Source organism: Rhincodon typus, chromosome 2 (genome assembly GCF_021869965.1).
Source record: "Rhincodon typus isolate 14 chromosome 2, sRhiTyp1.1, whole genome shotgun sequence".
Classification (NCBI taxonomy): Eukaryota; Metazoa; Chordata; class Chondrichthyes; order Orectolobiformes; family Rhincodontidae; genus Rhincodon; species Rhincodon typus.
The window spans coordinates 142,125,093-142,152,458 of record NC_063333.1 but is presented as its reverse complement, the minus strand read 5'-3'; the positions used below and the strand labels follow the sequence as shown (position 1 = coordinate 142,152,458).

Genomic DNA, 27,366 nt, shown 5'->3' with positions numbered 1-27,366 from the left:
TTCTTAAGGAGACAAAAGGTCATTGGGTAAGCAGGAAGGTGGATTTGAAGTTACATTCAGATCAACAATGATCTGTCTTATTCAGTGGCAGAGCAAGCTGCAGGGACCAGGTGGCCTACGTCCCCTTCATTTACTTCTACAAAGAGATAGTTACGATGCATGTCCACCACCAATTAGGAAGCCAATTATCACATACTGTTTGTTTTTTTAGACCCTCCCCCCAACTACCACCACCTAGAATAAACTTAATAGCTGTTTAATTTGGATAGAAAACAGTAGCTTGGCCTTTTTTTTTTGTTGAACCTTTAGTATGTATTGTAATAAAATCTAAGTAGGTCAACTGTAGCTTATACATCATTGGCCTTGTGAAATCTAAACCTTTTAACTTTTCTAAAATAAATTCTTCAGTTGAACAGGAAATTGATGTTCTGCAGTTGCTTTATATGCTGTGAAGTCTTGAGTCATGCTCATGTTATAAGTGATTTTTAACTTCTTACAGCAGTTTTACTCACTAGCATTGTAGTGTTGCAGTGTTTCATGTTCAAAGCTGGAATACAACAAAGTACTAGACATCTTGTGCTCACAAAGTATTAATTCATTGTTTGGCAGGGTGCAGTACCAAAAGGGAATGCCACTAAAGAGTTCATTGAAAGTTTACAGTTGAAGCCGGGCCAAGTGGTATACAAATGCCCCAAGTGCTGCAGCATCAAGCCAGAGCGAGCACATCATTGCAGGTAACTAGCAATATGAAAACAGGAAAATTTTCAATTCCAAACACTGGTTTCTCTTCTGAAATATCCTATGTTTATCATTTTAAAATAGAATAAGATTTGCTAAAGTCAATTTAAGATTAACATTTTCAAGGAACAAGTTTCAAAGTGCAAAGAACAGTACAGCACAGGAACAGGCCCTTCAACCTGTCAAGACTGCATCAGCACATGATGCCTTTCCAAACTCAAAATCTTTCATCTTTATGCTGTCTGTATCCCTCTATTTCCTGCCTATTAATTCATCTGTCTGGATGCCTCTTAAACATTGCTATTGTATCAGCCTCCTCCACCACTACCTTTGGCAGTACAAAAAAACCTGCCCCTCTCACTTGTTTAAATTTTCTCCCTTTTACCTTAAACCTGTGTCCCCCAGTAATTGACATTTCTATCCTGAAAAAAAGATTCTGACTATCCATTCTATCTGTGCCCCTTATAATTTTTTAAACTTCTATCAACTCGCCCCTTATCCTTTGACATTTAAGTGAGAACAAACCAAGTTTGTCCAATCTCTCTTCATTGCTGATACCCTCCAAGCCAGGCAACATCCTGGCTAACGATTTCTGTACCCTTTCCAAAACCAAAACTTCCACATCCTCCTGGTAGTGTGGCAACCGGAGCTGTATGCAATATTCCAAATGTGGCCTATCTAAAGTTCTATGCAGCTGCAACCTGACTTGTCAGATTTTATATTCTGTGTCCGACCGATGAAGGCAAGCCTGCCATATGCTGCCTTGACCACCCTATCCACTTGTGTTTCCTTTTTCGGGGAACTGTGGACTAATACGCATGTATCCTTCTGTATATTGATGCCATTAAGGATTCTGCCATTTACTGTATAAAACCGGAGAAGATCTTACTACTTCACAATACTGATGTTGCATTTTTTTCTTCTTGTCACAGATACTAGGAACTGTTCTTTTTTCAAAAACCTCTTAAGAAATACTAATCTTGAAGTTGTGTGAAGGCAGAGCATCTGATCTGTACAGAATACTGTTATCAGCATAACACTAAATATTGCTGGTCTTTAAGTGCTAGGGCTCAGGAAAACCTCATGTTCTTCCTCAACATTTTGCTGTGGCAAAATTTCCATTGGCTCGACTCTTCTAAAAAGTTTGATTTTGTAATCCTTGACTTAGCAGAAAAGCTACTACAAGCACTAAGAATTAGGAAATTTTCCATCACTTTCCACACTTGGGGCTAGAAGACAGGTCTCAAGTCTACCTCAGCTAGTTTGGGAATCAAACCTGTGCTGTTGGCGTTATTCTGAACCACATACTAACGATCTAAACAACTGAATTAATCACTCCGTGTCAGTAAGGCACTCTGAAGAAAAAGTAGTCGAGATAATTGAAGAGGATTCAGATCGGTGAAATTTAGTTGTTCAGCGCATCAGAAGTTTTTTCCCCCACCACACCCTGCCTCTTGCCAACAGCATTCTATAGATTTAGACTTTCCTCTTACACCAGTAAGCCATCCCCAAAGCTTGAAATGCAGTTGTTTTACATTGAGCAACTCTGTCTGGCTGCCAATTTGGCAACACCCATTCTGGTCAACAACAGCTGAGTACATAGGAAAAACGAGATGAATCATAATAAGTTGAGATATCTTCTAGATAGTTGACCTTTATGCCATTTTAATGTGGACATGGGTAAGAGAGGGAATAAGTGCTTTTTAAAAATCTGACTTCTAGTTTGGGATTACTGGAATAATAGGTGTTACATTGATTATTGTCTAGCTTGCTGTTAAAAAAAAAAAAAAAAAAAAAAACAAATCTGTTACTGAAATTCTTCTTAAATGCTCAAAATTACATTCCAGTGTATGTAAGAGATGTATTCGAAAGATGGATCACCACTGTCCATGGGTTAACAACTGTGTGGGAGAGAATAACCAGAAATACTTTGTGTTGTTTACAGTAAGTACTGCTAATAACGTTTTCAATGCTTAAATGCAGCCAAAATATTCTTCTTTAAACATAAGTTGTGCTGGAATAAAAATGAAGTGCTGAAGAAACACTGCAGGTTTGGCAACATCTGTGGCGGGAGAAACAAAGTTAAGGTTTCAAGTCCAGTATGACTTTTATCTGGAAATCATACTGACTCAAAACATTAACTCTGTTTCTCTCTCCACAAATGCTGTAGACTTGTTGAGTTTCTGCAGCATTTTGTTTTTATTTCGGATTTTCAGCATTGTAGTATTTTGCATTTCATAGGCTGGACTGAGTTTTGGGTTTCACACTTTTATTTTGGTGGCATTATGAACTCAAAGTTACTTCACCTAAGCACACTGATGCATATAATATTCAGGTAATCAAACCTGCAATGTATCGAGGAAACAAAACTGAAATTGCTGGAAAAGCTCAGCAGGTCTGGCAGCATCTCTGAAGGAAAAAACAGTGTTGATGTTTCGAGTCCGGTGAACCTTCTTCAGAACAATGTATCTATTTTACTTCAGATTCTAATTACAATGGAACATTCTGCACTGCTTGTTTCATAAGAGTCATTGAACTATACAGCATGGAGACAGACCCTTTCGTCCAACTAGCCCATGCCAACCAGATATCCTAACTTAATCTAGTTCCGTTTGCCAGCATTTGACTCATAGCCCTCTAAACTCTTCCTCTTCATATACCCATCCAGATGCCTTTTAAATGTTGTAATTGTACCAGCCTCCTCCACTTCTGGCAGCTCATTCCAAAAATGCACCATCCTCTGTGGGGGAAAAAGTTGCCCCTTGGGTCCTTTTTAAATCTTTCCCCTCTCACCTTAAACCTATGCCCTCTAGTTTTGGACTCCCTCACTGTGGAGAAAAGACCTTGTCTATTTATCCTATCCGTGCCCCTCATGATTTTATAAACCTCTACAAGGCCACCCCTCAGACTCCAACGCTCCAGGGAAAATAGCTCCAACTTATTCAGCCTCTCCCTAAAGCTCAAATCCTCCAACCCTGGCAACATACTTGTAAATCTTTTCTGAACCCTTTTACGTTTCACAACATCCTTCCTATATCAGGGAGACCAGAATTACAGGTAATATTGCCAAAGTGGCCAAACCGATGTTGCAGCTGTACAGAACATGACCTCCCAACTGCTATACTCAATGCACTGACCAATAAAGGCAAGCATACCAAACTCCACCTTCACTATCCTATCTGCCTGCGACTCCACTTTCAAGGAACTATGAACCTGCACTCCAAGGTCTCTCTGTTCAGCAACAATCCCCAGGATCTTACCATTATATGTATAATCCTGCCCTGATTTGCCTTTCCAAAATCACCTCACATTTATCTTAATTAAATTCCACCTGTCATTCCTCGGCCCATTGGTGCATCGGATCAGTTCGCGTTGTATTCTGAAGTAATCTTTGCTGTCCACTGCACCTCCAATTTTGGTGTCATCTGCAAACTCATTAGCCATACCTCCTATATTCACATCCAAATCATTTGTATAAATGACATAAAGCAGTAGATGCAGCACTGAGATAACAAGGTGTAGAGCTGGATGAACACAGCAGGCCAAGCAGCATCAGAGGAGCAGGAAAGCTGACATTTCGGGCCTAGACCCTTCTTCTGGCACATCGCTGGTCACAGACTTCCAGGCTGAAAAGCAACCTTCCACCACCCACCTCTGTCTTCTATCTTCAAGCCAGTTCTATATCCAAATAGCTAGTTCTCCCTGTACTCCATGTGACCTAACCTTGCTAACCAGTCTACCGTGCGGAACCTTGTCAAATGCCTTGGTGAAGTCTATATAAATCACGTCCACTGCTCTGCCCTCAGCAATCCACTTCAGTATTTCTTCAAAAAACTCAATCAAGTTAGTGAGACATGATTTCCCACGCACAAAGCCATGTTGACTATCCTGAATCAGTCCTTGCCTTTCCAAATACATGTAAATCCTGTCCCTCAGGATTCCCTCCAACAACTTGCCCACCACCGATGTCAGGCTCACTGGGCTATAGTTCCTTGGCTTTTCCTTAGCACCTTTCTTAAATAGTGGCCCAACGTTAGCTGACCTTCAGTCTTCCGGTACCTCACCTGTGGCTATCGATGATACAAATATGAATGTGCAGTGAGACTGTACTACCTATTTGTGTGCTGACATGCAAGAATGTAAAAAATTTTTTTCAGATGGCATTCTCATAGTATTAGCTAGAGACATGTGCATAGTGCAAGTACCATCCACTTATTTGTAACACTTCACTATGTATGTAAACCGGTTGATCATGCTGAGCAATTTCTCCTGGATAAAATGTAATATGTAATCACATTTCAGAAGTCTCAAACTAACAATGGTAGGGGATTCTACTTACCCATTTGTTAACTTAGGTTGTCGTAATGTGCAAGAAAAGGAGGGAACAAAATTCTTAAATTACATTCAGGAGAACTTCTAGCCAATAGTCACAATCTAAAAAGGGAAGAGGCAGTTCTGGACCTAATATTTGGAATTGAGCCTGGGTGGGTGAAAGACATATCAGTAGGGGAGCATTCTGGAAATAGTGACTATAATCTTGGTTAGATTTAGCCCATAATAATAGTCAACAAAGCTAACTTTTTAAACTCTGTACTCAAAAATGTCAAATAGATTTCAATGAGTATAAATAAATGCACATTAGTACAATTGTCAATTGAGTGACCAGCACCTAAATGGTTTAAATTGTTATAGATAATTTTCTCTTTGCTTAAATAAGCTACATTAACTTACTAATTCATCATGACCAGTATTAGTTGTTATTTACCAATTATTTTAGCAAAATCATGGAAAAGCATAAGGATGGGTGGGAATAAGCGTTCTAAACTAGGGAAAGGCTAATTTAACTGAGATAAATGTACAGTTTAGCCCAAGTGGACTGGGAGCATTAGCCACTTGCAGAGGAGTGTCAGCAATGGATGGCATTCAGGAGGAAATAGTCAGAATCCAGGGCAAATATGTTTCCATAAAGACAGGGTGGGACCAAGACCTGGTCCCTGAATGTAAAGGGGCATAAATGTTAGAATTATTATGCCTCGTTGGTGTGGCATGTTGGAAATCAGGTCTGCTATTCCAGGGATCATCATGAAAAATTAGTTTTTTAAGAAATGTGCACAGAAATCCTGAACTACTTTTTTGGATCCAGGTTAACAAAGCACAGACCAGGTTTCAGTATTTAATAATGGTTATTTATTACAAAGAAATTCGAAACACATATAAGTAACTATGAACCATTGGTATGCGGATGCAGCTCTACTCATTAAAACTTTAATGCCGTTATAAGCCCCTATGCACGCACAAAAACAGACACAGACAGGGAAGAATGGAGATTGAGGGCAAAGGGAAAGACTGGTTCAATGGTCCCAGTCCACAGGATTCACTTAGATTGTCCTTTAGACTGTTAAGATGTGTTGCTCCTTCATTCTCCTGCAGATACTGGTTCGCAACTTACAAAAGTCCCTGATTTATTGGTTAAGAACCACAGCTTACTGCAACTACTGAGGGAAAGTAAGCTGACTATCTTCAGGTTTAAGGTGGATTTTACTGCTGCAAAATGAGTGCTCCTGCCCTTCCAGAGGTCCAATGAATTTTGTCTGTCTTGTTCACACCCTCTAAGCTGTTCGGTTACCTGGGACCCAAACACAGCTGTTGGCAGGCAGAAAGCCTTTGTCATCAATAACTGGTACTAGTCTACAGACCAATCAGCTATTTATTGGTGGCTGAACCTCTCTTCTTACAAACCCCTTGGCTCTAGATTGTCTATAAAGTAGACTTCCATTACTGCTTGAACAAGCAGCTATGTAAACAGCACTTTAAAAAAGTGTCAGGTGTCTTGTTTTTTAAAAAACGCAGCAATCCAGCGATCCTTCAACAATCCTTGGTTTAAAAACAGTCCATTTAAGCCTACAATCAAAAATACAGAATAAAAAAATATGGTCGCTATAAGATTAACACAAAAAGGCTAAGGTAGATACCAAAGGCTAAATAAAGCAGAGTCGCTAGAGGAGTATAAAAAGGTGCAGGGAAAACTTAAAAAGGAAACAAGGAAAACACTGTGTAAGCAAGCATTGGCGTACAAACTGAAGGAAAAGGGTTTTTTAAAAAATAAAGAGCAAGAGAATAATTGTGGAAAGAGTAGGGACCAAAAAGATAACGTGGGGGGACCTGGTAAGGTTGGAACTGTCCTCAATAAATATTTAGTATTGGTGGTCACAGTGGAAAGGGATAACATAGAAATGGACGTTATTGTCATTTGTCATTTTCTTCGTTTTGTGGCATCACTTGACCTAGTTTTGTACCTGCACTCTTAACCTTAGGGGCATGCACTTTTGACAATTTACATGGCATCAACATTTAATTTTATGTTGTAATTCAAATTTAACTTAATTACTGAAAAAATTTTGTTCTGTATTTCAGATGTATATAGCTTTGATATCACTACATGCCCTTATCATGGTTTGCTTTCACTTTCTGTATTGCTTTGAAGAGGAGTGGACAAGTAAGTATCATACGGAAACTTAAATTAAATTTAGTTTAAAAAACTGAGCACAAAGATAGCCACCAAGGATCTTTTTAAGTAAAGACTTTTGTGTCTTCGTACTATGACAAAGCTTTATGCTCAAATATAGGGTGTTTGTAACTGGGAAATGGGTGTTTAAAGAATTATATATAGTTTTATGGGTGGCATGTGGCTCAGTGATTAGCACAGCTGCCTCACAGACCAAGAGAGCTGGGTTTGATTCATGTCTTGGGTGACATGTCTGTTTGGAATTTGCACATTCTCCCCACGTCTGCATGGGTTCCATCAGATATTCCAGTTTCCTCCCACAGTCCAAAGATGTGCAGGTTAGGTGGATTAGCCATGGTAGGCTGCCCCCTTGTGTCTGGGCATGTGTAGGCTAGGTGATTAGCCATGGGAAATGTGGGGCTACAGGGACGGGGTAAGGGGTTGTGTTTGGATGGGATGCTCTTTGGTCAGTCCCTCCAGACAAGGGGCCAAACAGCCTCTTTCTGTGCTGTAGGGATTTGACTAAAAAAGACAAAGGTTGTCCTTGCACTGGCATAAATGATAATGCTTAGGTAAAGCTTACACCTATGGAAGATTTAAGCTGCTTCTAATTCTGCCCTGATGATTTCTCTTGTGTCCAGCTAGGATAGGATAATTATCAGTTATCAGAATGGTCCAGGTTGGGTTTTTGCTACACCCTGCAGACTGAAGCTGCTGGTGTTGGGGTGATGCCAGTGGGGGTACAGTGGGCATGGGAAATAGTCTCTCATTTCACAGCTGGCAGTATGCTCTGTGTCCTCAATAATTGTAATTTTTACTTTGTGGTGTATATAATGCTTGTGTATTAGTGCTCAACTTAAGGATGATATATAACTCGATACTCTTGGTTCCTCATAAATGCAATAGGAAGTATGTTTGTGTATATGTAGAAAAGTTTGATTATGACATAGGATCTGTAGTCTGAAGCATAAACCACCTGTTCCCTTTTCATTTGTTGATTTCCTTGTTTTTTTCCTCTTTCTGATTTTGCAAATTATGCCATCTTCTTTAAGACACCTGTTCTGAAAGATAGAGAGTTGAAATCAGGACACCCCCACACTGCACCCCTCTTCTGTAGCAGCCTCAATGATGATTCTGATTTAACTATATTGTCCATCTGTTCCTGCTGTTTGAGTACCATACCTACTGTCAGGCAATGTCATCCTTTTCTGTCATTTAACCTGTGCCCTCCACCTTCCTGCAGACTTTCCCTTTTGTTCCTAGCTGCCCCCTTTTACCTGTTTTATCCTTTTCCTGCCTCTGTGCTTAAAATCTGTTACATTAATAAAGGTTTCCAATTGTAATGGATGTGCTGCAGACCTGAAATGCAAATTGTTTCTTTATTTCTCTGTTTTACTGCCTGATCTTGAGTATTTCCAGCATTTTTTACCCTAGTACAGCTGTGCTATCAGGCATGCAATTTTTTATAGTGCTACCATTCTCTGAAGATTTGTTAAAAATTATCCTAAAGGTATTTGGGAGTATTAAAAGAATGTTAAGGGTTTGGCTATTGCACATTGTTTTTTGTTAGCGATTGTTTTCCCAACAAGAAATTGAATGGAAACGTCTGTTCTGCTCTTTTAATCAAAGAACGCTACTTCTGATTTAATCATGTAGTATTTCTGGTTGTGTTTTGCCTGTTAAGGTAATTAAAATCCACTGAATGGTTTGTCCCTTTTCAGCAGGCAGAGGTAGTTTTTCAAAGCAATAAAGTATTGAGATATAAATAGTCTAAAAGTATTAACAAATGCTGTCAATACTTCATAACAATTAGATTTTTTCCTGAATATATAAAACTTTCGTATAGCCTCACTTAAAATGGGAATGTATGATTTTCATTCAAACCTATGAATGATTGCAGACTGTATGCATTCGTCATCAGTCACTTGCTAACCAGTATGATAGCCCACCTATGAAATTGCATGTCATAGGTTCTGTGGATCCTTTTGTGGCTGGTGAGCCTGATCCTAGAGCCACTTCTCCAACCACATGTTTGGCAGGTGTTTCCAGGAGATGGAATTGATCATTGGCATTGCTTTCTGCAGTTGCTTTATCATGCTTCCCCTTGCTGACAGGGCTTCTCAAAGAATTGGCTCCCCTCATTTAGGAGGGTCTCCCATGTGTTGCATTTCTTGAAGGAAGCCTTTAGGGAGTCATTGAAACACTGTTTTTTGTCGTCCTCTCATTCGAGTGTTTTACTTGAGCTGGGGAAAGAGCTTTAGCAGTTGGAATTGCAGCCTAAGCATGTGGCTGGCCCGACATGGTATACGTGGTACTGTGTTTGACATTGGTTTGTTCTGTCTACTTTCCTAGAATGCAGCTCATTCTCACCACCATCCACAGTGATACTTCTCATTCTACTGTGCTTTGAGGGTCTTCTTTTCCTTATTTTCACGGCTGTCATGTTTGGCACCCAAGTACATTCTATCTGCTCGGATGAAACGGTGAGTAATTAACATTTTCACTCCCTATCTGTCAAGAGCATTCATTGTATATATCAGTAAAGGATAAGTGAAACAACCGACCCAGTTGTTTGCTTATACATAGTCTGTCATTAAGGGGCAGGCACCTAGTGAAATGCTTTCTCCTAGGAAGAAAGTGCAACTGCGAATGCAGTGTAGAACAGTATTTTCAGAGATCCAAAGCTAGGCATTGACCTGATGTCTGAGCTGTAGAAGTAGGAAGGAAAGAAGGGACAAAGAAACTTACATTTGTCCAAATCCTTTTATCTTTTCTGGTTGCCTAAAAGCCAATGATGCCACTTAAAGCCTGTTGAAAATCCCAGCAGCCACCTTGTGCGCAGCAAGGTCTGCAACAAACAGCAATGAGATAAACAATCAATTAATCTGTTTTGCTTGGGAATGCTTCCTTGCTCTTCGAATTATTTACATTTGCCAATATGGGCCCTTCTTTTTTTAAAAAAAAAAAAAAAAAAAATTGGAGAATGGGTCCTGGTATGAGTTTCTGCACCTGCTTATAGGTTCAAATCATATGGTAAGCATCAGGGCGCAAAAGCTTCCTATTGAGTCATCTGTCTCAAAGCCCTCCCTTTTCCTATTTTTATGAAGAATACGGTTTCACCAGTATTGATAATAACCTCTTACTTTAATCAAGTGCTCATTCTTCTTTACATTTGAACTCCATGGGAACCAAACAGTGCGAGAAACTAGAGCACTGCAGCTGAATGTGACCCTTTTCACGCAAGAGTGACAAAGCAATCTGTCTCTCTCCCAACCAACCCCCACCCCTACCTTCTGTTTCTTCATCCCTACCCAACCTGTGCTATAATAATAATTAAATAAAACATTAATCTAGACTATGTCCCTAACCCTATTCCAGGACCATATCTCGCACTGTATTTACCCTTCAAGTCAAGATAGATTCTGGATGTTATTAAGTTAATGAGAAAACTGCTAATAAGTACATCAGTATCACAGAAGTTCACATAACTACCAATGTGTTTAGTTTCAATATAATGGTATATTCCAGGTCACTGACTGTGTGCGCACAGTTTAAAGCCATATTGTTACTAATGGGTAACATTCCTGTCTGAACCAGAAACTCCAGGTTTGAGTCTCTCTCCAGGTTGAGGTCAGGGAAAATGCATTTATAACCTGACCAAACTGGATGAGTAATGACCTGCAAATCCTTCAAACACATTGCCAACGACAGGCAGTAAGACTGGGAGAGATTCCTGGTCAGCCATTTAATGTTGGAGCTTCTGACTGTCACTCCTAACAATATCCGTATTCCTAGGCTACAACAGATATATAAAAGTATGTGTTGCCTGAGCAACTTGAACCTACATTACCACCGCTACAATTAGTTATCGAACAGGAAATGCAGTCGGTTTAATAAGACTTCCATAAGTCTGTTGTGATTAAGCTTACAATGCAAAAGCACAATGTCAGATGTGGAGTTAGAAGTATGACTTGATGTAAACTGTAATTGTTTTGTGAAGTTCCACTCTGACTCTTTTAATGGTCAACAATATGATTCTTGGTGACACACAAGTAATTTAAGTTTAGATTTTCTCACTGTTGTGCTCCCAAAAAATTGGCCAAATTTTCACAATAGGACTGCTATCATCAGGGCTGTAGATTTGAACTGCTGGTCACAATCAAACTGCATAAATGTTAGCAGTGGTGATGCATGTAAACTAATTAGTCAGCACTGACTTCCAAGAAAGTGATCGTTCGGACAGTATTCATCATTTGTTTTGCTTGAAATGAATATTAAAATCACTGTCACGAGAGGCGGCACGTGCAAAATAGATGTTTGAAAGATTGCGGTTTTGAATTTGTCTTGCAGTGAACTGCAAGCTGAGGGGTATGTGCGTGCACTGTTACAAAAATTCCCAGGCAGCTGGAAGTGTGGCCACATCCCAGCCTGAGTTTCCTTCTTGCCATGCGCCAACCAGAAAGCTCCCTTCACTCTGTGCCAAAAATATGCAAGATGCCACATGGAGCACCTGCACTATAATTTGTAATGTGCCTTCTGCTTTACCCCAGCAGCCCTCACTGCTTGAGGTCCATTGCCACTTATACTAAGACTACTCAAATGCATTTCGTGGTGTCTGTAGTCAAGAGACACAGGAGTCTTCGATTCCATTGATCTGGCCTGGATTTGTATCCAGGTTCTGAAAGGGCTTAAATCTCTCACTGCACAGCCCAGTAGCATTTTGTTTTATTTTAAACAGTGATTATATTCCAAGGATTTGAATATGTATCTGTTAATTTAAAAAAAGCCACCAATGAATACCTTTCAAAGTTGATCAATTAATTTAGGATAGCTAAGCAAATTTTTAGTAGCGATGACCATTTTTTCCCTTGCTAGCCATGGGTTTTATCAATCTCTGATTTGCAATTCCAGATTTCTGAACATAAAGGCTCAAACATCATGATGAGCATTATTAAAGCAAATCTACCTTTCTTCAAAGTGCAGTGTCCTCCTTGCACATTGTATTTCCCATTCAGAAAAATAAACTGGTGATTAGCCCAGCAGTGCAAGCAAGTGGGGGTTCATTGTTTTGGAATGGGTTTGCAGCTTTGGGATTAGTTTTCATTGCAGTTCATTTGTCTTTGAATTGTTTCTAGATTGCAGAACTACTGTATAAATCCAAGCTAGTGCGTGATGGACTTTAAAGCCTTTTTGATAAGTTTCCTTAAGATAGACTGATTAGTAAAGTTAGATCACATGCGATTCAGGGAGAGCTTGCCAATTGGATACAAAAGTGGCTTGATGGTAGGTGACAGAGGGTGGTGGTAGAGAGTTGTTTTTCGGACTGGAGGCCTACAACCAGCTGTGTTCTACAGGGATCAGTGCTGGGTCCACTCATTTATTTAAACCATTTGGATGAGAATTTTAGGAGGTATGGTTAGTAAGTTTGCGGATGACACCAAAATTGGTGGGATAGTGGACAGTGAAGAAGATTATCTAAGATTGCAAAGGGATCTTGATCAATTGGGTTAATGGACTGAGGAGTGGCAGATGGTATTTAATTTGGATAAATGCGAGGTATTGCAGGGTAAAATTAGTAAGGGAAGGACTTACACTGTTAATGATAGGGCCCTGGATAGTGTTGTTGAACAGACACCTAGGGGTTCAGGTACATAATAGTTCTTTGAAATTTGCATCACAGGTAGACAGGGTGGTTAAGGCGTTTGGCACACTTACCTTCAATGTTCAGACCACTGAGTATAGGAGCTGGGACATCATGCTGAGGTTGTACAGGGCATTGGTGAGGCCACATTTGGAGTATGGTGTACTGGTTTCCCTGCTATAGGAAGGATATTATTAAATTGGAGACAGTACAGAAAGATTTACCAGGATGCTGCCCGAACTGGAAGGTTTGAGTTATAAGGATAGTCTGGGACTTTTTCACTGGAGCATAGGAGGTTGAGGGGTAACCTTTATGGAGGTTTATTAAATCATTAGGAGCATAGATGAGGTGAATAGCCAAGGTCTTTTACCTTGGGTGGCAGAGTTCAAAACAAGGGTGCATATTTTTAAAGTGAGGGGGAAAGATTTAAAAGGGACCTGAACCGTAACCTTTTCAGCAGAGTGTGGTTTGTATGTGAAATGAACTGCCAAAGGAAGTGGAAGGTGGAGGTACAGTTACAACATTTAAAAGGCATCTGGACAGATACATGAATTGGAAAGGTTTAGAGGACGATGGGCCAAACAAAGGCAAGTGGAACTAATTTAGTTTGGGAAACTTGGTTGGCATGGCTGAGTTGGACTGAAGGATCTGTTTCTGTGCTGTACGACTCTGACTCTAAATGTGTGCCTGGCTGAAAGTCTGACTGAACTTGCAGCAGTGTTGACCGTTGTGAAAGATCTCCAAACCAGCTGGCCCTGTGTCTTGCAAACAGATATTATATTAATATGTGCTCCTGTTGGGAAATGAATGGCTGGGCAATGATGCAGATGCAAAAAGCAGATAGGTAATCACAACATTTGGGACAACAGTTTGTATGTCATGCTCCATGTTCAAACACAGCTGGGAAACTGTCATTGTTAGATAGGTGGTCCATAATTTTTTTAGGTGGTACATCTCCAAGGGAGAGTAAAATATAGGCAGACCACTGCCAAACATTGAAACGGTGCCAGTCTTTTTACTGAGAGGTCATAGTTTTAGGATTAGGGGTAGCAGATTTAAAACAGATGAGAAATTACTTTGAGGGTGGTTAATCTGAGGAACTCGGTCAAATGGATGCAGGGACATTGAGTGACTTTGAGGAGATAAGCAGACTTTTAATCGGTAATGATTTGAAGGGTTTTGGGGAGCAGGCAAAGTGGGTTTGAGCTATGATCACATCATGTTTTCATCTGTCTGGGTCTGAATCTGTTATTCTCTCCCTGTATTTGTGACTCTTTCTCTCTTTCTCCTCCCTCTTTTTCTGCTAACACCACCCCCACCCCCCTCAAAACCCACCTTAGACCAAGCATTTTCACCTGACCAAATGTCCTCATATTTGGCTTAGTGTAAATTTGTCACCTTATGTTCTTGTGGAGCCTCTGGAGATGTTTACTTCTGTAAAAGGCAACTCATGAATACAAGATGTTGTTTATGTGTACCTATCAGCTATTTGATGTTCTAGGGTTATCTTTCTAAATTTCAGTGCTTTGTAGTTGTAGCAGTTTAATAAGGCTGTGCTCAAGTATGACAGATCATTTTCATGTAGTTTTCTATATATAGTGATAAGTGACATGCGTATGCTCTAGTGATTTTATTGATTTGAAATTTTCTCCTATAAAGGTGTATTTAAAAATGTGGTCAATAGTTGGATTGATGGCATAGCATCTCAGTGCCCAGCTGTATTGCATCATGATAGAACATTGTGGCCACCCTTATTAATTTCCCCTCATCTAGTCAGTGGCTAAGTCCCAACCAGGCCACCTGGAGAGGCATTCCTTCTGAATGGTGGTGGGAGGAGAATTTGAAGTCTACCTACATTGCTGTTCCCATTTTGAAGTGAGTTTGACCAAAGACTGGGGAACCAATCACTTGGGCAGCCACTTAGTACAAGGTGAGAGGAATAGCATTTGTAAATAGGGGTGGTGGGAGGGGGAAACTAAAAATTATACTATTAACTACAACTATTTTGGGTTTTTTAACTGAAAATTTAATTGGATGTTCAGTTGAAATATCAGTGACCTTTGCTGATTGTATGTTCTGGTGTACTGTTTGTAGTGGGTAGAAAAGTCCTCCTCCCCCCAAACTTACCTACATGATTTAAGCTGTTCTATTTCTGTTTCCAGGGAATAGAGCAGTTGAAAAAGGAAGAGAGAAGATGGGCTAAAAAAACAAAATGGATGAATATGAAAGCTGTGTTCGGTCATCCATTTTCAATAGAATGGCTCAGTCCATTCGCAACTCCAGATCAAGGGAAAGTAGACCCGTACCAGTATGTGGTCTGAGTCATCCTAGGCCAGCAATCCAATTCAAACTGGTTACTTAATAATTTTCACAAGTACCAGTCATAACTTAATATATAAGTTATTTACAAATGACTGTATCCTTCCTGATCCACGTGTTGTTTAAAAGCATGGATGATGAAAAAGGTGCACACCATGGTTCAACTTTATTCCTGCAGTCTCTGATCCGTGAAAATAATAGGACAGTAAAACAGTAAAATGTCGAACTTCCTTTTCTCCTACACTGGGATATTGTTTAATATATGCAGGCTTCTAAAGTCTGCAGTTCTAGCTGTAAAATTGAAATAAAGAAAATTGAAGAAAATCAAGTGACTGAAGGTACTGTTAAGGATCAGACATCCTTCTGAAACTTCAGGATACATAATAGGGTCTGCATTAATTTTTTTGACTTATTTTCTTGATTTGCCTATTGATTTATACATTAACATTCTCTAACAATTACAGTACTGAAGTATAATCTGTTGCCTTTATTAACCTGGTATTACTGTAATTATTGAGTGCTATGAGGTGTTCCTTAGGTGTGCAAATGCTAATCACAGATGAGATGAAACTGCTTGCTTAAACCTTACTGTCCCTACTCCGTAGCCTTCTAAATCCTGACTTCCTGATCTTATTCTGTCCTGTATTTGCTCTTGTGTAATTAATTTACGTTCTGGTTCACTTAATCCTTAGTGGGAGAATGGTGTGCCCTGGCCTTGCCCTCTGTGTTGGTTTTCTCGCATGATCTGCATCATACCAAAGAAGCAGATGACCTTCCTTGTTAAGAGGAAGTCACTTGGCTTATTAAAAGGACAGATACTAAACAAATCTAGTAGAATGAAGATTGTTAATCAAGGTTGCAGAAAGAACTTTTGATGCAGGGGTGTATCAACTGATATTGGTTCACACCTGATGGCATTGCTGTCTCCCCACTTATTTTCATGGTGTCCTATGAATGTTCATGTTTGTGACAAGGGAGTTCATCTAATTTATATGGCCATCCATGTTTGTGATGCGCCAAAATCATTGTTACATGGACTGCCAACATGACAATTTCTTTTGCATCTTTTTAGGATGTTAATTTTCATATCACTTTTGTCTGCCCATCTCCATTTTCCTCCTCCTTACCATGTTAAGTCTATATAAGAGAATATGCTGAGAATCTTTAGTTACTAATCCTACATGCTTCTCCATAATGTTAGACTATTTATTGCTCAGTGCTGTCCTGTATAAAATTTCTCATCTCTGTTTGCAGTTTTCAGCAGGCAGAGTAAATTCAGTCTTCCAAACACTCTAGGCAAAATGGCTTTTTATAAACATTCGGAAGTTACATTTAAAAACATGACTCTTTTTTAAAATTTTTTTTTTAAAAAAATCCCTCTATTACCTCATTTATTTTTAAACATTTTTTGTGGATTTTTTCAATGTTTTTTCCAAGCTGTCATTTCTTTTCTTAAATTGGAACGAGGATGGCCATTCAGTTGCTCAGGACTGTCCCACCATTCATTTATCTTATCCAACAAGAATGTATTGATTTCTGTCTTCTTACAATTTCAATTGAACCAATGTCCAGTGTTAGTGAAAACATTGCTTCTTGTCACGTCAATCCACAAGTACAACTTAGAAAGGTCTAGTGTTCAGATTCGTGAACGGGGATTGAAGTGAAGTGATTCCTAGGGATTGGTGTTGACCTTGTTCCTGACCAACCCTGCCAAGTAGCAAGCTTTCTCACCATTCTGTAGCAATGTTCCCTTGTTCACAATCTGTTGGTGCCATGAACAGTTAGAGGGCTTTATTCAGAATAGGTTAATGTTAGGGCTAGATCAAACTTTTGTTCACAGAATTCTGTTTTGTCTTAGTTTAATTATTTACCTCCCCAGCATTTTTTAATTTTTGTTAATTCTTGATGCGTTTAGTTAAGTTTATAGACATCATCCATGGGTAGATTTAAAAAAAGGGCCACAAAATAATTTAAAATTACATCTTTGAATCTCAATTTGCTCAATCCAATGGCTGTCTAAATGCATTGAAAACCTCTTACTGAAACCCCAGTAAGGTGGTCAGCCTCAACGAAAGTAGTTTCTGAAGCTCCCCAGAATAGAAAACAGGAAAATCCTGTTCCTTTTTTATTGTTTTTTAGCACTGCAATGTAATTCCTACATTGGATAGTATAGTAATGCACTCAAGAATCATTTTAAAAACTGTCACTTGCCAAAGGTTCTGCCAGGGCAGGTAGTATATAAACAACAGTACCCTAGCATATGTGTGCCTCATAAAGGTTGGTAAAAGTAGTAGACTGTAGTTTGAGGACTGCTAATATGAAGTTTTTGTTTTAAAACTGGTCAGAATTAGAGGAGTATCTCAACAGATATCACTATTGTCTTTGTATATCAGTGGGATTTTGGGGAAATTCTGTCTTCTGATAAATTAAAGAAGATTTGTGTTAATACAGGTGGACACTTAAGTTTTTAAGTGAGAGAATTCTGGCTCTTTAAAATTCAAGACCTGAGACATTGGTTGCTTTAGGAGTTGAGCAGTTCTGAAATTGGACTGTAACCTTGATGTGGAAATGGAACTCAAATAAACAAATTGAGCTTTTGTTTAAAGAAAGAATGTTTAAAATTGCTGTGAAAGGATGTCACCTCTTGCAATGCTGGAATATGGAAAATGAATATTTGTTGACTACTTTGGTAGGCCAACAGAGGCATTACTTAAAATCAAGTCAACAAATCTCGAGGTTTTTAATCTTGCATTAAAGCTGCCAATTGAATTAGCTTTGCAGAAGTAATATCAAAATGATTTACATGTTTTGTGTTATATTACAGCATTGCCAAAAATGCAGTTAAATCATTATTTCTGATAACCTTGTGTCCTCTATGTTGGGGAGGAAAAGAAACTACATCTGAAGAATGCATTTAATGTGGGGCTTGGGATTTTGTGTTTGTCCAATTGTTTGCTTTAGATGCAATCTGAATACTGTGTGAGATTTGGGTGCTATTACTGAATAACTAAATAAAACATTTTACAAATACTTTGTGTAGTGTTTGGCTTTAGCTGGTGTTTACTGATCTGAATGACTAACAATACTAACAGGAAAAGAAAGGTGAAGTGTCGAAGGTCTTTCACATGTAGGGTTATTTCAGTCACTAGTTGAAATTAATCTGTTCAGTATAGAGTTGTTTGAAGCTGAAAAGGGCATACTAGGAAACTAATGAAAAACATAAAGGTGTATGTATTTCACGGAACATGCAATTGACCCTCTAGTTACACACCAAGTACCTGATCTTTCATTTACGCAGGATTTTTTGACTTTGGGTGGGCAGGGCTCATCCTTGCTACACTGTAGCTGTTCAGGCTAAACTTACTAAATGATGGATCCAGAATGTCTTATTGTCAGTCCTTAAGAAATAAGATTTGTCGGGTTTTTCTTGTCCATTATTTTATATTGATTCAGCAATCGTATTAAACAAAATGAAATACATCCATACTAATGACACTTGCCAGCCTGGGAGATGAAAGATTGTGGCTATGCTTAAATTCTGCTGCCTTCGGTTTTACCAAAATTGCCTTCCACCAGTCTATTCATTTTTTAGTTACTTGCCCACAACCTACTTTTAGTCTCAATTTGTTTGGAACTGCTGTTATCCACTTTGTCTGGTCTTACAGTACAGACAAGGTTACTTCTTTCACTACTTTTACCTTCCTGCAACTTTGGCAATCCTGTTTAACTCTTACATTTTAAATCAGCCTGTCAAGGCATATTGTGAAAAACCTGTGGAGCAGGTGGAACTTGAATCCAGGCCTCTTGCCTTAGCGGTAGGGACACTGTCACTGTGCCACAAGAACCATTTGCTTAACCGTTATAAACTTAGATGCTCCTCAGTTTTATGATGCAATTCTTAACAACAGTCATTGTATAAAAGCATGCAGTTAATTCTAGATTAGTTATCTTGCCCTGGCTAACTGCAACCTTATTTTTAAGACCTGTATCTATTTGCTTGTCCTGCTTTTGGCTTGTCAAGATAGCTGCAGCCTAGGTTATTTTCAACCAACACTCCATAACCTGTTCACCCAGGCTCGAAAGAGGTCTGCCTTTTAACAGAGGATTTTCTTTAATAGCATGTGACCTCAACTAAAGGCCCACCAAGGTAAATGCCCTGTCAATGCCATGTTATTTTTGAGGTGAGGAGGAATGAGTAGGAGGTGGTTCCACAGCAATCTCAGAATACTCCTGGCAATGCTATGCAGCTCCTGCCTGCACTGTTACATCTTGGTCTAACCTTGAATTAGCAACAGTTTGGCCCAAACAGATCATCACCAAAGAGCAATGTCTGAAACAAGTTTATCGTAAATTGGTATTTCCATATTGCTAAGTCTCATTTTGCAATGCAAGGAAACTGACACACATCCTTAACCACTTTGCAGGCAATTACATTAATGCAATTTTAATGATCACTTTTTGCTTTTGTGACTTGTTTGAACTATTGGTTTCTATTGGGAGCCCAGTATTAGTCACACAGTTTACTGAAGCAATAGAGTAAATGTTCAACCAATGCTGTATAAATATCCTCCGTATTCCCGGATCATAGCAATGAGGTAAGCTGTTCAGCCCCTCTAGCCTGCTTCCCCCATTCCACTAGATTGTGGCTGATCATCTATCTGGGTTGTTTTCCTACACTATCCTCATATCTATTAAAATCATTTAATCCAGAAATCAATCAAACTTTGTCTTGAACATAATGATTGATCTTCCATAACCCTTTGGGGTAGAGAATTCCAAAGATTCACCACCTTCTGAATGAAGAGATTCCCCTTCATCTCAGTCCTAAATACATTGCTCCATTATTCTGAGACCCTCCCTGGTTCTAGGACCCTTCCCACCCCTCAAAGGCAAAGAAAGTAATCTTTCTGTATCTACCCTATCTATCTCTAAGAATTTTGCTCATTTAAATTGGATCGTCTCACTTTCTAAACCTTAGAGAATACAGGTCCTACTTCCCCTCAAAGGATAATCTCTTCGTCCCTGGAATTATTCTAGTGAACCACTATCTCTCCCTCTACAGTGTGTCTTTCCTTGGTTAAGGAGACTAAAACTTCATTCAATGCTACAGGTGCAATCTCGCCCATGTTGTATGAAATTGAAGCAAGACATCTTCCAATAATAGTCAACATCCCATTTGCCTTCCTAGTCTCTTGCTGCATTTTAGGTTTCAGTGACTTTTAAACAAGGACACACTGACTTAACTGGCACACCCAGCAAGGCTTTAAACTCCCGATCACTATTTTAAGGTCATTGCTGGAAGTGAGGACAGGATTATGTTTAACGTTCCTGTTGTTGTCCTGTGTTTGACTACCCATAAAAAACATATGCCTGGTAACAAAGAATGGCCATTCGAGATCCAATTCAATACAGTGCGTACCCCCTCCAAGTAGAAAATTGAAGGGAAGGGAATTAGTTAAGATGCAAGTTAAGCCATGTGGACCCTTGTTCTGAAAGTGTTTAAAATTGGAGGTACTGGCAAATCCTGCTCACTGCTATGCGCCATTTGTAGTATGTCACCATCTCCTACATTCCTGTTGGAGCATGTTAGAAATATCCATTACTTTGGATAAGGTAAATCCTGAAACTGACTTTATATTTAGCTAACAGGATCAGCGGTCATCATAAACTAATTAACCAGTGAAAACCAAGTTTTATATTACTAAGTTAAATATTTAATGAAACCTCATGGAATGGTGCATACCTGAAATGTTTTGTTAGGCAAGGTAAATGTAGTACAAATTTTAGGAATGGGAGATAGAATGTTGGAGGTTATGATCACTTCTCAATGTATTTGTGTTGGGTGGTCTTGCACCTTGTAGTTTTCATTTTTGTGGCTACACCTTGATATCTGTTAAAGATTACTTACTGCATTTGATTCCTTTTTCATATCAGTAGTTGCCTCATCCAGGGATTGGTTTATACAGAAAAGAGACTACTTTACTACTAAAGATGTAAAATTTTCACCTGCTGTTGCAGATTTTGATTTTATTGTAGGGTTTTAAATATCAACATTCCTCCCTGAGAAGCCCATATATGTCTTTCTCCCCATTTAGGCAGGATAACGGTAGAGGCAGTGGGCTAAATGCATTGAGACTCCCAAGCATATTGTGTCTAGGTGAGCTGGAAGGAGAATGTAGAGAGATTGCAAAGGAATTTTGACCAATTAAGTAATTGGGGAAAAAATGTAGCAAGTGCAGAAATAGAAAACTATCAGCAGCAGAAACTGATCAGGTCTGGCAGCATCTTCATAAGAATGACTTGGACTTAAAATGTTAACTCTGCTTCTCTCCACACATGCTGCCAGGCCTGCTGAGTTTCTCTAGCACTTTTTCTTTTTATCTCAGATTTCCAGAATCTGCAATATTTTGCCTTTATTTTTGGAAATTATCCACTTGGCTATAAAGAATGGAAAAGCAGGTTATCTTTTTAATGGGCGAGAGACTAGAAAATGTTTTCAGAGAGATTTGTGTGTCTTTGTATACAAATCAGGCAGTTGAGGGTAATCAGATCAGCCATAATCTCATTGAATAGTGGAGCAGAATTTTTGAACCAAAGGGCTTACTTCTGTTCCTATGTTTTGTGGTCTTACGTTCTAACATGCAGTTGTGGTGAACAATTAGGAAGACAAGTGACATGTTTGTCTTTATTGCAAGGGGTTTGGGAAAGAACAATAAGGAAGCCTTACTGCAATTATACAGGCTTTGGTCAGACAACATCTATAGTGCATGCATACATACAAACATACGAATTAGGAGTAGTAGTAGGCCATTTGGCCCCTCTGCATGTACATACAATTGCATACATCCAAATTGTACAATTCTGACCTCCTTACCTAAGAAAGGATATACTTGTCTTTGAGTATTTGCAGTGAAGGTTGATTGATGCCTGGCATGAGAGGGCTGTTCTGTGGTGAGGAAAGGTTGTGAAGAATAGCACTATATTTCCCCAGAGTTTCGGAAAATGAGAGCTGATCTCCTTGAAACACATACAATTTGTAGAGTGCTGGATGCCGAGATGCTGTTCCCCTTCCTGGAGAATCTAAATACAAGTGTCATAGTCTTATGATTAGAGGAAGACTGAAATGAGAAGAAACATCTTCACTCCGGATTATGAATCTTAGGTATTCCTTACTCAGTTGCTGGACAGCTAGTTTGTGATGAAGAGTGGTGCCAACAGCATGGGTTCATTTCCTGCACCATCTGGGTTACCATGAAGGACTGTCCTTCTCAACCTCTCCCTTCACTTGAGACATAGTAACCCTCAGGTTAAAACACCACCCGTCGTCTCTCTGTAATGAGAGAGCAGCCCAATGGTCTCGTAAGACTATGTGACTTCAGCTTTACCTTAGAGAGATGTGTGGATGATCAGTCTTGAATTATATTCAAGATTGAAATTGATAAATTTTGCACATTAAACTAATCATGGAACACGGGACTAGGAAGTTGAAGTTGATGTTAAATTTTAACCGTGATCTAATTGAATGGCAAAGCAGACTTGCTGGGCAGTGTGGCCTACTCCTCATTTCCTTGGTTCTTAATCCACAGAACTGGTAAGAGAACCTTGAGATAGTTCCTAATTTAACAGCAAGAAGATTCTCAAAAAGTCCATAATTGGAGTGAGAGGGCAGTAGAGTCCTATTTCCTTTCAAGATTCATGCTGTTAAAGGTGGTCTCAGCTGAGACCATCAATAAAGACTCATTCCTGGGACTCTGCCTGCCCCTTTTAAAGTCCCCTGCCTCTCCTGCAGCAGTTTCCTCCTGTTTAGATCTGGGATGGCAGAAGACCTTATCATTCTCTCTATAAACTCTAAAACCATTAGTTACATCGTATTTCCTGGCCAATCGCACTGGACTGTAAACTCGTGGTGTGCTGTTTAACTGACTTTTAACCACCACATCTATATACAATCACCAGAAGTCACCTACTCCCCATACTTGTTTTACACATTTCTCTAGATTTGATCACTTCACCACCCTCTTCTGGCCCATCCCATAGCTCCCCCTTATACAAATTATAGCCACATGTTTTCTACAATCTCCTATGGCCTAATGTCTTCCCCACCATTGTACATTGGTGACAGTACCTTTGGCTTTCTTGTCCCTGTTTCTCCTTTCTCTCCCTGCTTTTCTTCCTTGAAAAGCATCCTCAAAATCTCACTCACCAACAGGCTTTCAATTCCAATTCATTACCCCTCCCACCAGGGCTTGATATCTATTTCCGTTTATTTCTATTTGTAACAATCCTTGGGCTGTGTCATGCATATTTACAAGTTGTATTAGCCATCAATGTATAGTGAGAGGTAGCAGAAGCTAATCGTTTTACGCTGGAATTGAAAGCAAAATTATTCAAGATCCTGAAGGATAAATGCAAGGTAATCAGTAAGATGTTTAACATAGCCACAGAATCCACATAAGGCCAGACCTATCCACTTGGAAGTGGGGTGAATATTTATTTACACAGAGTGTAAGCAATGGACTGAAAAAGAAAGACTTGTATTTATATCGATAACACAGTGTGGAGCTGGAGGAATACAGCAGGCCAGGCAGCATCAGAGGAGCAGGAAAGTGGACATTTCGGGTCGGGACCCTTCTTCGTATTTATATAGCATCTTTTACAACCATAGGATCTTTCAAAGAAATTTGAAGCATTGTCACAGTTTCATTGTTAGAAACTCAGCAGCAAATTTACACCCAGTAAGTGCTCACATTGAGCAATTTTAAAATGTCCAAATTAGCTGTAGTGTGACATTGACTGAAGGATAAGTCTTGGCCAGGATAATGGGGCCAACTACCATTGCTCTTCTTCAAGTTAGCGCCATAGAATCTTTTATATCCACCTGAGAGAGCAGATAGGGGTCTCTGTTTAATAACTCATCCAAATGTCAGAACTTCAACTGGTGCAACATTCTCTCAGAATGCCAGCCTAGACCTTTGTGCTCTAGTCCTGGAGTTGGACTTGAAACACAACCATCTGACTCCGATGCAAGATTGTTACCAACTGATCTTTAGCTGAGAGGGTGGTGTTAAAAGCTAATTTATTTCAACAAATTGATGGGAGAGTTAGGCGAGTTTAAAAAACTTCCATCTCTCTGGCATGGGCGGGTACCATGGAATATTTCTGTGATTCGTGTACCAACCAGATGAATGAAGACTTTTCCAGTGCAAGTGATGTGAATATGTGTAAGCTTTGAGATAGCAGAAGGAGCAGCCTTCAGGTGAGCTGTTGATCACACTGATAAGGAAGAGGAACTACTGCATCAATCTAACAGATTTACTGCTCATTTTTACTAATCATTAACATCAATGGATCATCTAACCATCACTTTCATAGTCGCAGCCTGACTAAATAAATCTGATTTTCACCTTCTTTTTTGACTAACTTTGACTTTTTTTTCTTGTCTTTTAACACTGCAGCCTATCATGGGAGTAGTCTTGGTACCTGCACAATATCTTTACTGATATCTGACCTTTAATGATCCAGGTATATGTTCTATGTGAAATATCCATGTGCTTCGTTTAACTAAATGTTGCTTGTCCTCTGGAGCTGGGTCATTCACTTTATCCTTGATGTAATGATAATCACATTCCAAAGAAAGGGAATTAGGGCTTCCTGACTCTCATCTTTTAAGGTCATGGGGTATAATTGACTCTTGATGGTTTTAATGCATAGACATGTCCACGTCTCAGATATTTGAGGAAGGAATAATTATTCAGTAGACTGGACAAGTGGCCCAAGTACATCAATGAGGAATAACTAGGAAACTGTATTTTTAAATCAGATATAAAAATGGATGCAGCTGTGAACTGTACGTACAAAGTATTGTAAGCGGAATCAATGTTTCATTTCACCCTAAATTAAAGTTGGAATGTCACTACCACAAGCTTCCTCTCATTTAAGCCATTTTATTTAAAAAATGCATTCTCTCCTGGGATGTAGGCATTGCTGGCAAGGCCAGCATTTGTTGCCCGTCCCTAAATGCTCTTGAACTGAGTGGCTTGCTAAGCCATTTCAGAGGGTAGTTCAGAGTCAACCACGTTGACTGAAGTCGTATAGAGGACAGACTAGTTAAGGACAGCAGATTTCCTACCCTGAAAGGAATAAGATAGATTTTTACAACAGTTGATGATAGTCACCATTACTGAGACTAGCTTTATAAATTCAGATTTCATTAACTGAATTTAAACTCCACCAGCTGCCATCGTGGAATTTTAACCCAAATCTCCAGAGATTTCTAGTTCAGTAACGTTATTGCTTTAAAGGAATTGCTCCCATTAGCTCTTATGCTTATTTATGCAACTGGGTCAATTTTTCAATCTAAAACTGACCTACATTAGCAGGTTGCACGGAGTGTTTAATTTAAAGTTAGTTTGCCTGAGATTGATGTATCTTTTTATTTGGTGGTCCACATCTGTGAATTTTCTTACTAAATAATATGTTTAACATAGAGCTTTGTGTATTTGTATAATAAGACACTTAAGCACAAAAAAATGCCTGCTGAGGAGCTTTTAAAACATTTCCAAAGCAACTTCAGCTGAAGTAAGCATTAATAATGGGTTTCCATGTATTATCTCTCTGAAGGACTTTTGCTATAATTTCTAATCACTGTGTAATACAGAACTTGCATTTTGCTGAAAAAGGCATGCTGTCAAAGCTTTACATTAATAACAATTTATACAGCCTGAAAGCAATCAGCACTCCTTTTCTCATGCAGTATAAATTCTTGCTCCATTTGAAACTTGGCATTCTTGTAAGTGTCCTGACGAGCCCTAGTTTATTTTCTGGTGGATATATTTGACATCAAAGTGATTTTGCTGCAACCATTACATTTTGTTGTCATAATTGTTTCTAGGGCATAGAGCGTCTCAAAAATGAAACGCCTACCTGGGAGAAGAAATTGGGATGGGAAGGAATGAAGGCAGCATTTGACGGAAACTTCTCCTTGGGATGGTTCAACCCTTTCTCTGGTCTTCATTGCAAGAGGAAGGGCAAAGCGGTTAATACAGATGACTTAGAAATGACTAAGGAAGATGTCACAGAAGCATTAACTGAGCAACAACACTAAGTCATTATTTAAATACCACACTCTTGATAAAATGCCTTCTAACAGGATGTTTTTTTTCCCACTTTGCTGGACATGCTTTTAAAAACAAAATTACTCACAGGACCAGTGACAGATCCCAGCGGAGTGACTCATGGTACAGACGACTAATGAGAAAATCATTCTGCATATATGGGCATCATCCTTTAGTATTATTAGTGTTTTTATTAATACTGTGCTTCCGAAACAAAGCAAATGTACATGGGGTGTGGGTGAAAAGTAATTTCAGAAGTTGTTGAGTCATAAAATGCTTTGAAGTATTATTGCGTGGATTTTTTAACATATCATTTGGCTCTGCATTTTCTACTCCTATAGCGTGGAGCTTGGAGAGGACAGGCGGGCAAATAACTTCCAAGATCAATACTATCTCTGTGGGCAACTGTGGGCCCCTGCGCACAGCAACCCAAGCCTAGACCTGGTGCTAAATTATTAAGGACTATAGGCCGAAACCCCATCCAGTGTTAGAGGCCCAAAAAGGCCAGAGTCATTTTCCAAGAAATATTTTTGCAAAACTTAAATAATTTCTTCTTTACAAGTGTTCATTCCCAGTAGGTTCTGAATTTGTACCAACATGCTCTGTGAAATTTTGCAGCTCCCCTTTATCTGATGTATACATGGCCCTAGGAATCTAGCAGTGAAGCTTAAAATTTGTCCTATGGTTACAATCTCCACGGAGACCAATAACGGTTTAAAGAGAAATTTGAACTTCCACTTACTGGCTGAAAGGACGACACTTCGAGATTGCACATTTTAAAAGAACTTTTACTGTATCAATGGTTAAGGACAAAACACCATTAATTAAACACTTTTCATAGAAAAATTATATTTTAAACCAAACAATCGAAAATCCCAATTTTGTTACATTACTCAATATCTCAAGTAGACATTCGCTTCGTCTGGAACCAATCTAAAGTGTTTCATGCTTGTAACACTATAATAAAGTGGACCTTATGCAGCTTTATGTTTTGTGTAATCCAAAAGTATGTCTGCACCTTGTATAAATTAAACATTTTTTTAAGAAAA

At 39.1% G+C, this 27,366-nt stretch overlaps 1 protein-coding gene across 5 annotated transcripts; it reads left to right on the top strand.

The window, feature by feature from the left end:
- Positions 1-509: 509 nt before the first annotated feature.
- Positions 510-27,366, top strand: LOC109928551 (zinc finger DHHC-type palmitoyltransferase 3). Of its 5 annotated transcripts, none has more exons than XM_048616246.1 (6): positions 510-734; positions 2,586-2,682; positions 7,153-7,234; positions 9,596-9,726; positions 24,659-24,725; positions 26,095-26,113. In XM_048616246.1, exons 2-5 carry the CDS (start codon positions 2,611-2,613, stop codon positions 24,701-24,703), a joined length of 330 nt encoding a protein of 109 aa, XP_048472203.1. In that variant the 5' UTR covers positions 510-734; positions 2,586-2,610; the 3' UTR covers positions 24,704-24,725; positions 26,095-26,113. The 5 variants fall into 5 exon arrangements, 3 of the variants coding, with proteins under 3 accessions (XP_048472203.1, XP_048472180.1, XP_048472186.1); XR_007265468.1 differs by lacking the exon at positions 24,659-24,725 and adding an exon at positions 15,047-15,591 and having other exon boundaries at positions 549-734; positions 26,095-26,176; XR_007265469.1 differs by lacking the exon at positions 26,095-26,113 and adding an exon at positions 15,047-15,591 and having other exon boundaries at positions 549-734; positions 24,659-24,677.

Coding starts and splice junctions, on each gene's coding strand:
- LOC109928551 (XM_048616223.1), top strand. CDS start 2,611: ATGGATCACCACTGTCCATGGGTTAACAACTGTGTGGGAGAGAATAAC. Junction 2,683..7,152: donor AATACTTTGTGTTGTTTACA/GTAAGTACTGCT, acceptor TCTGTATTTCAG/ATGTATATAGCTTTGATATC. Junction 7,235..9,595: donor CTTTGAAGAGGAGTGGACAA/GTAAGTATCATA, acceptor CTACTTTCCTAG/AATGCAGCTCATTCTCACCA.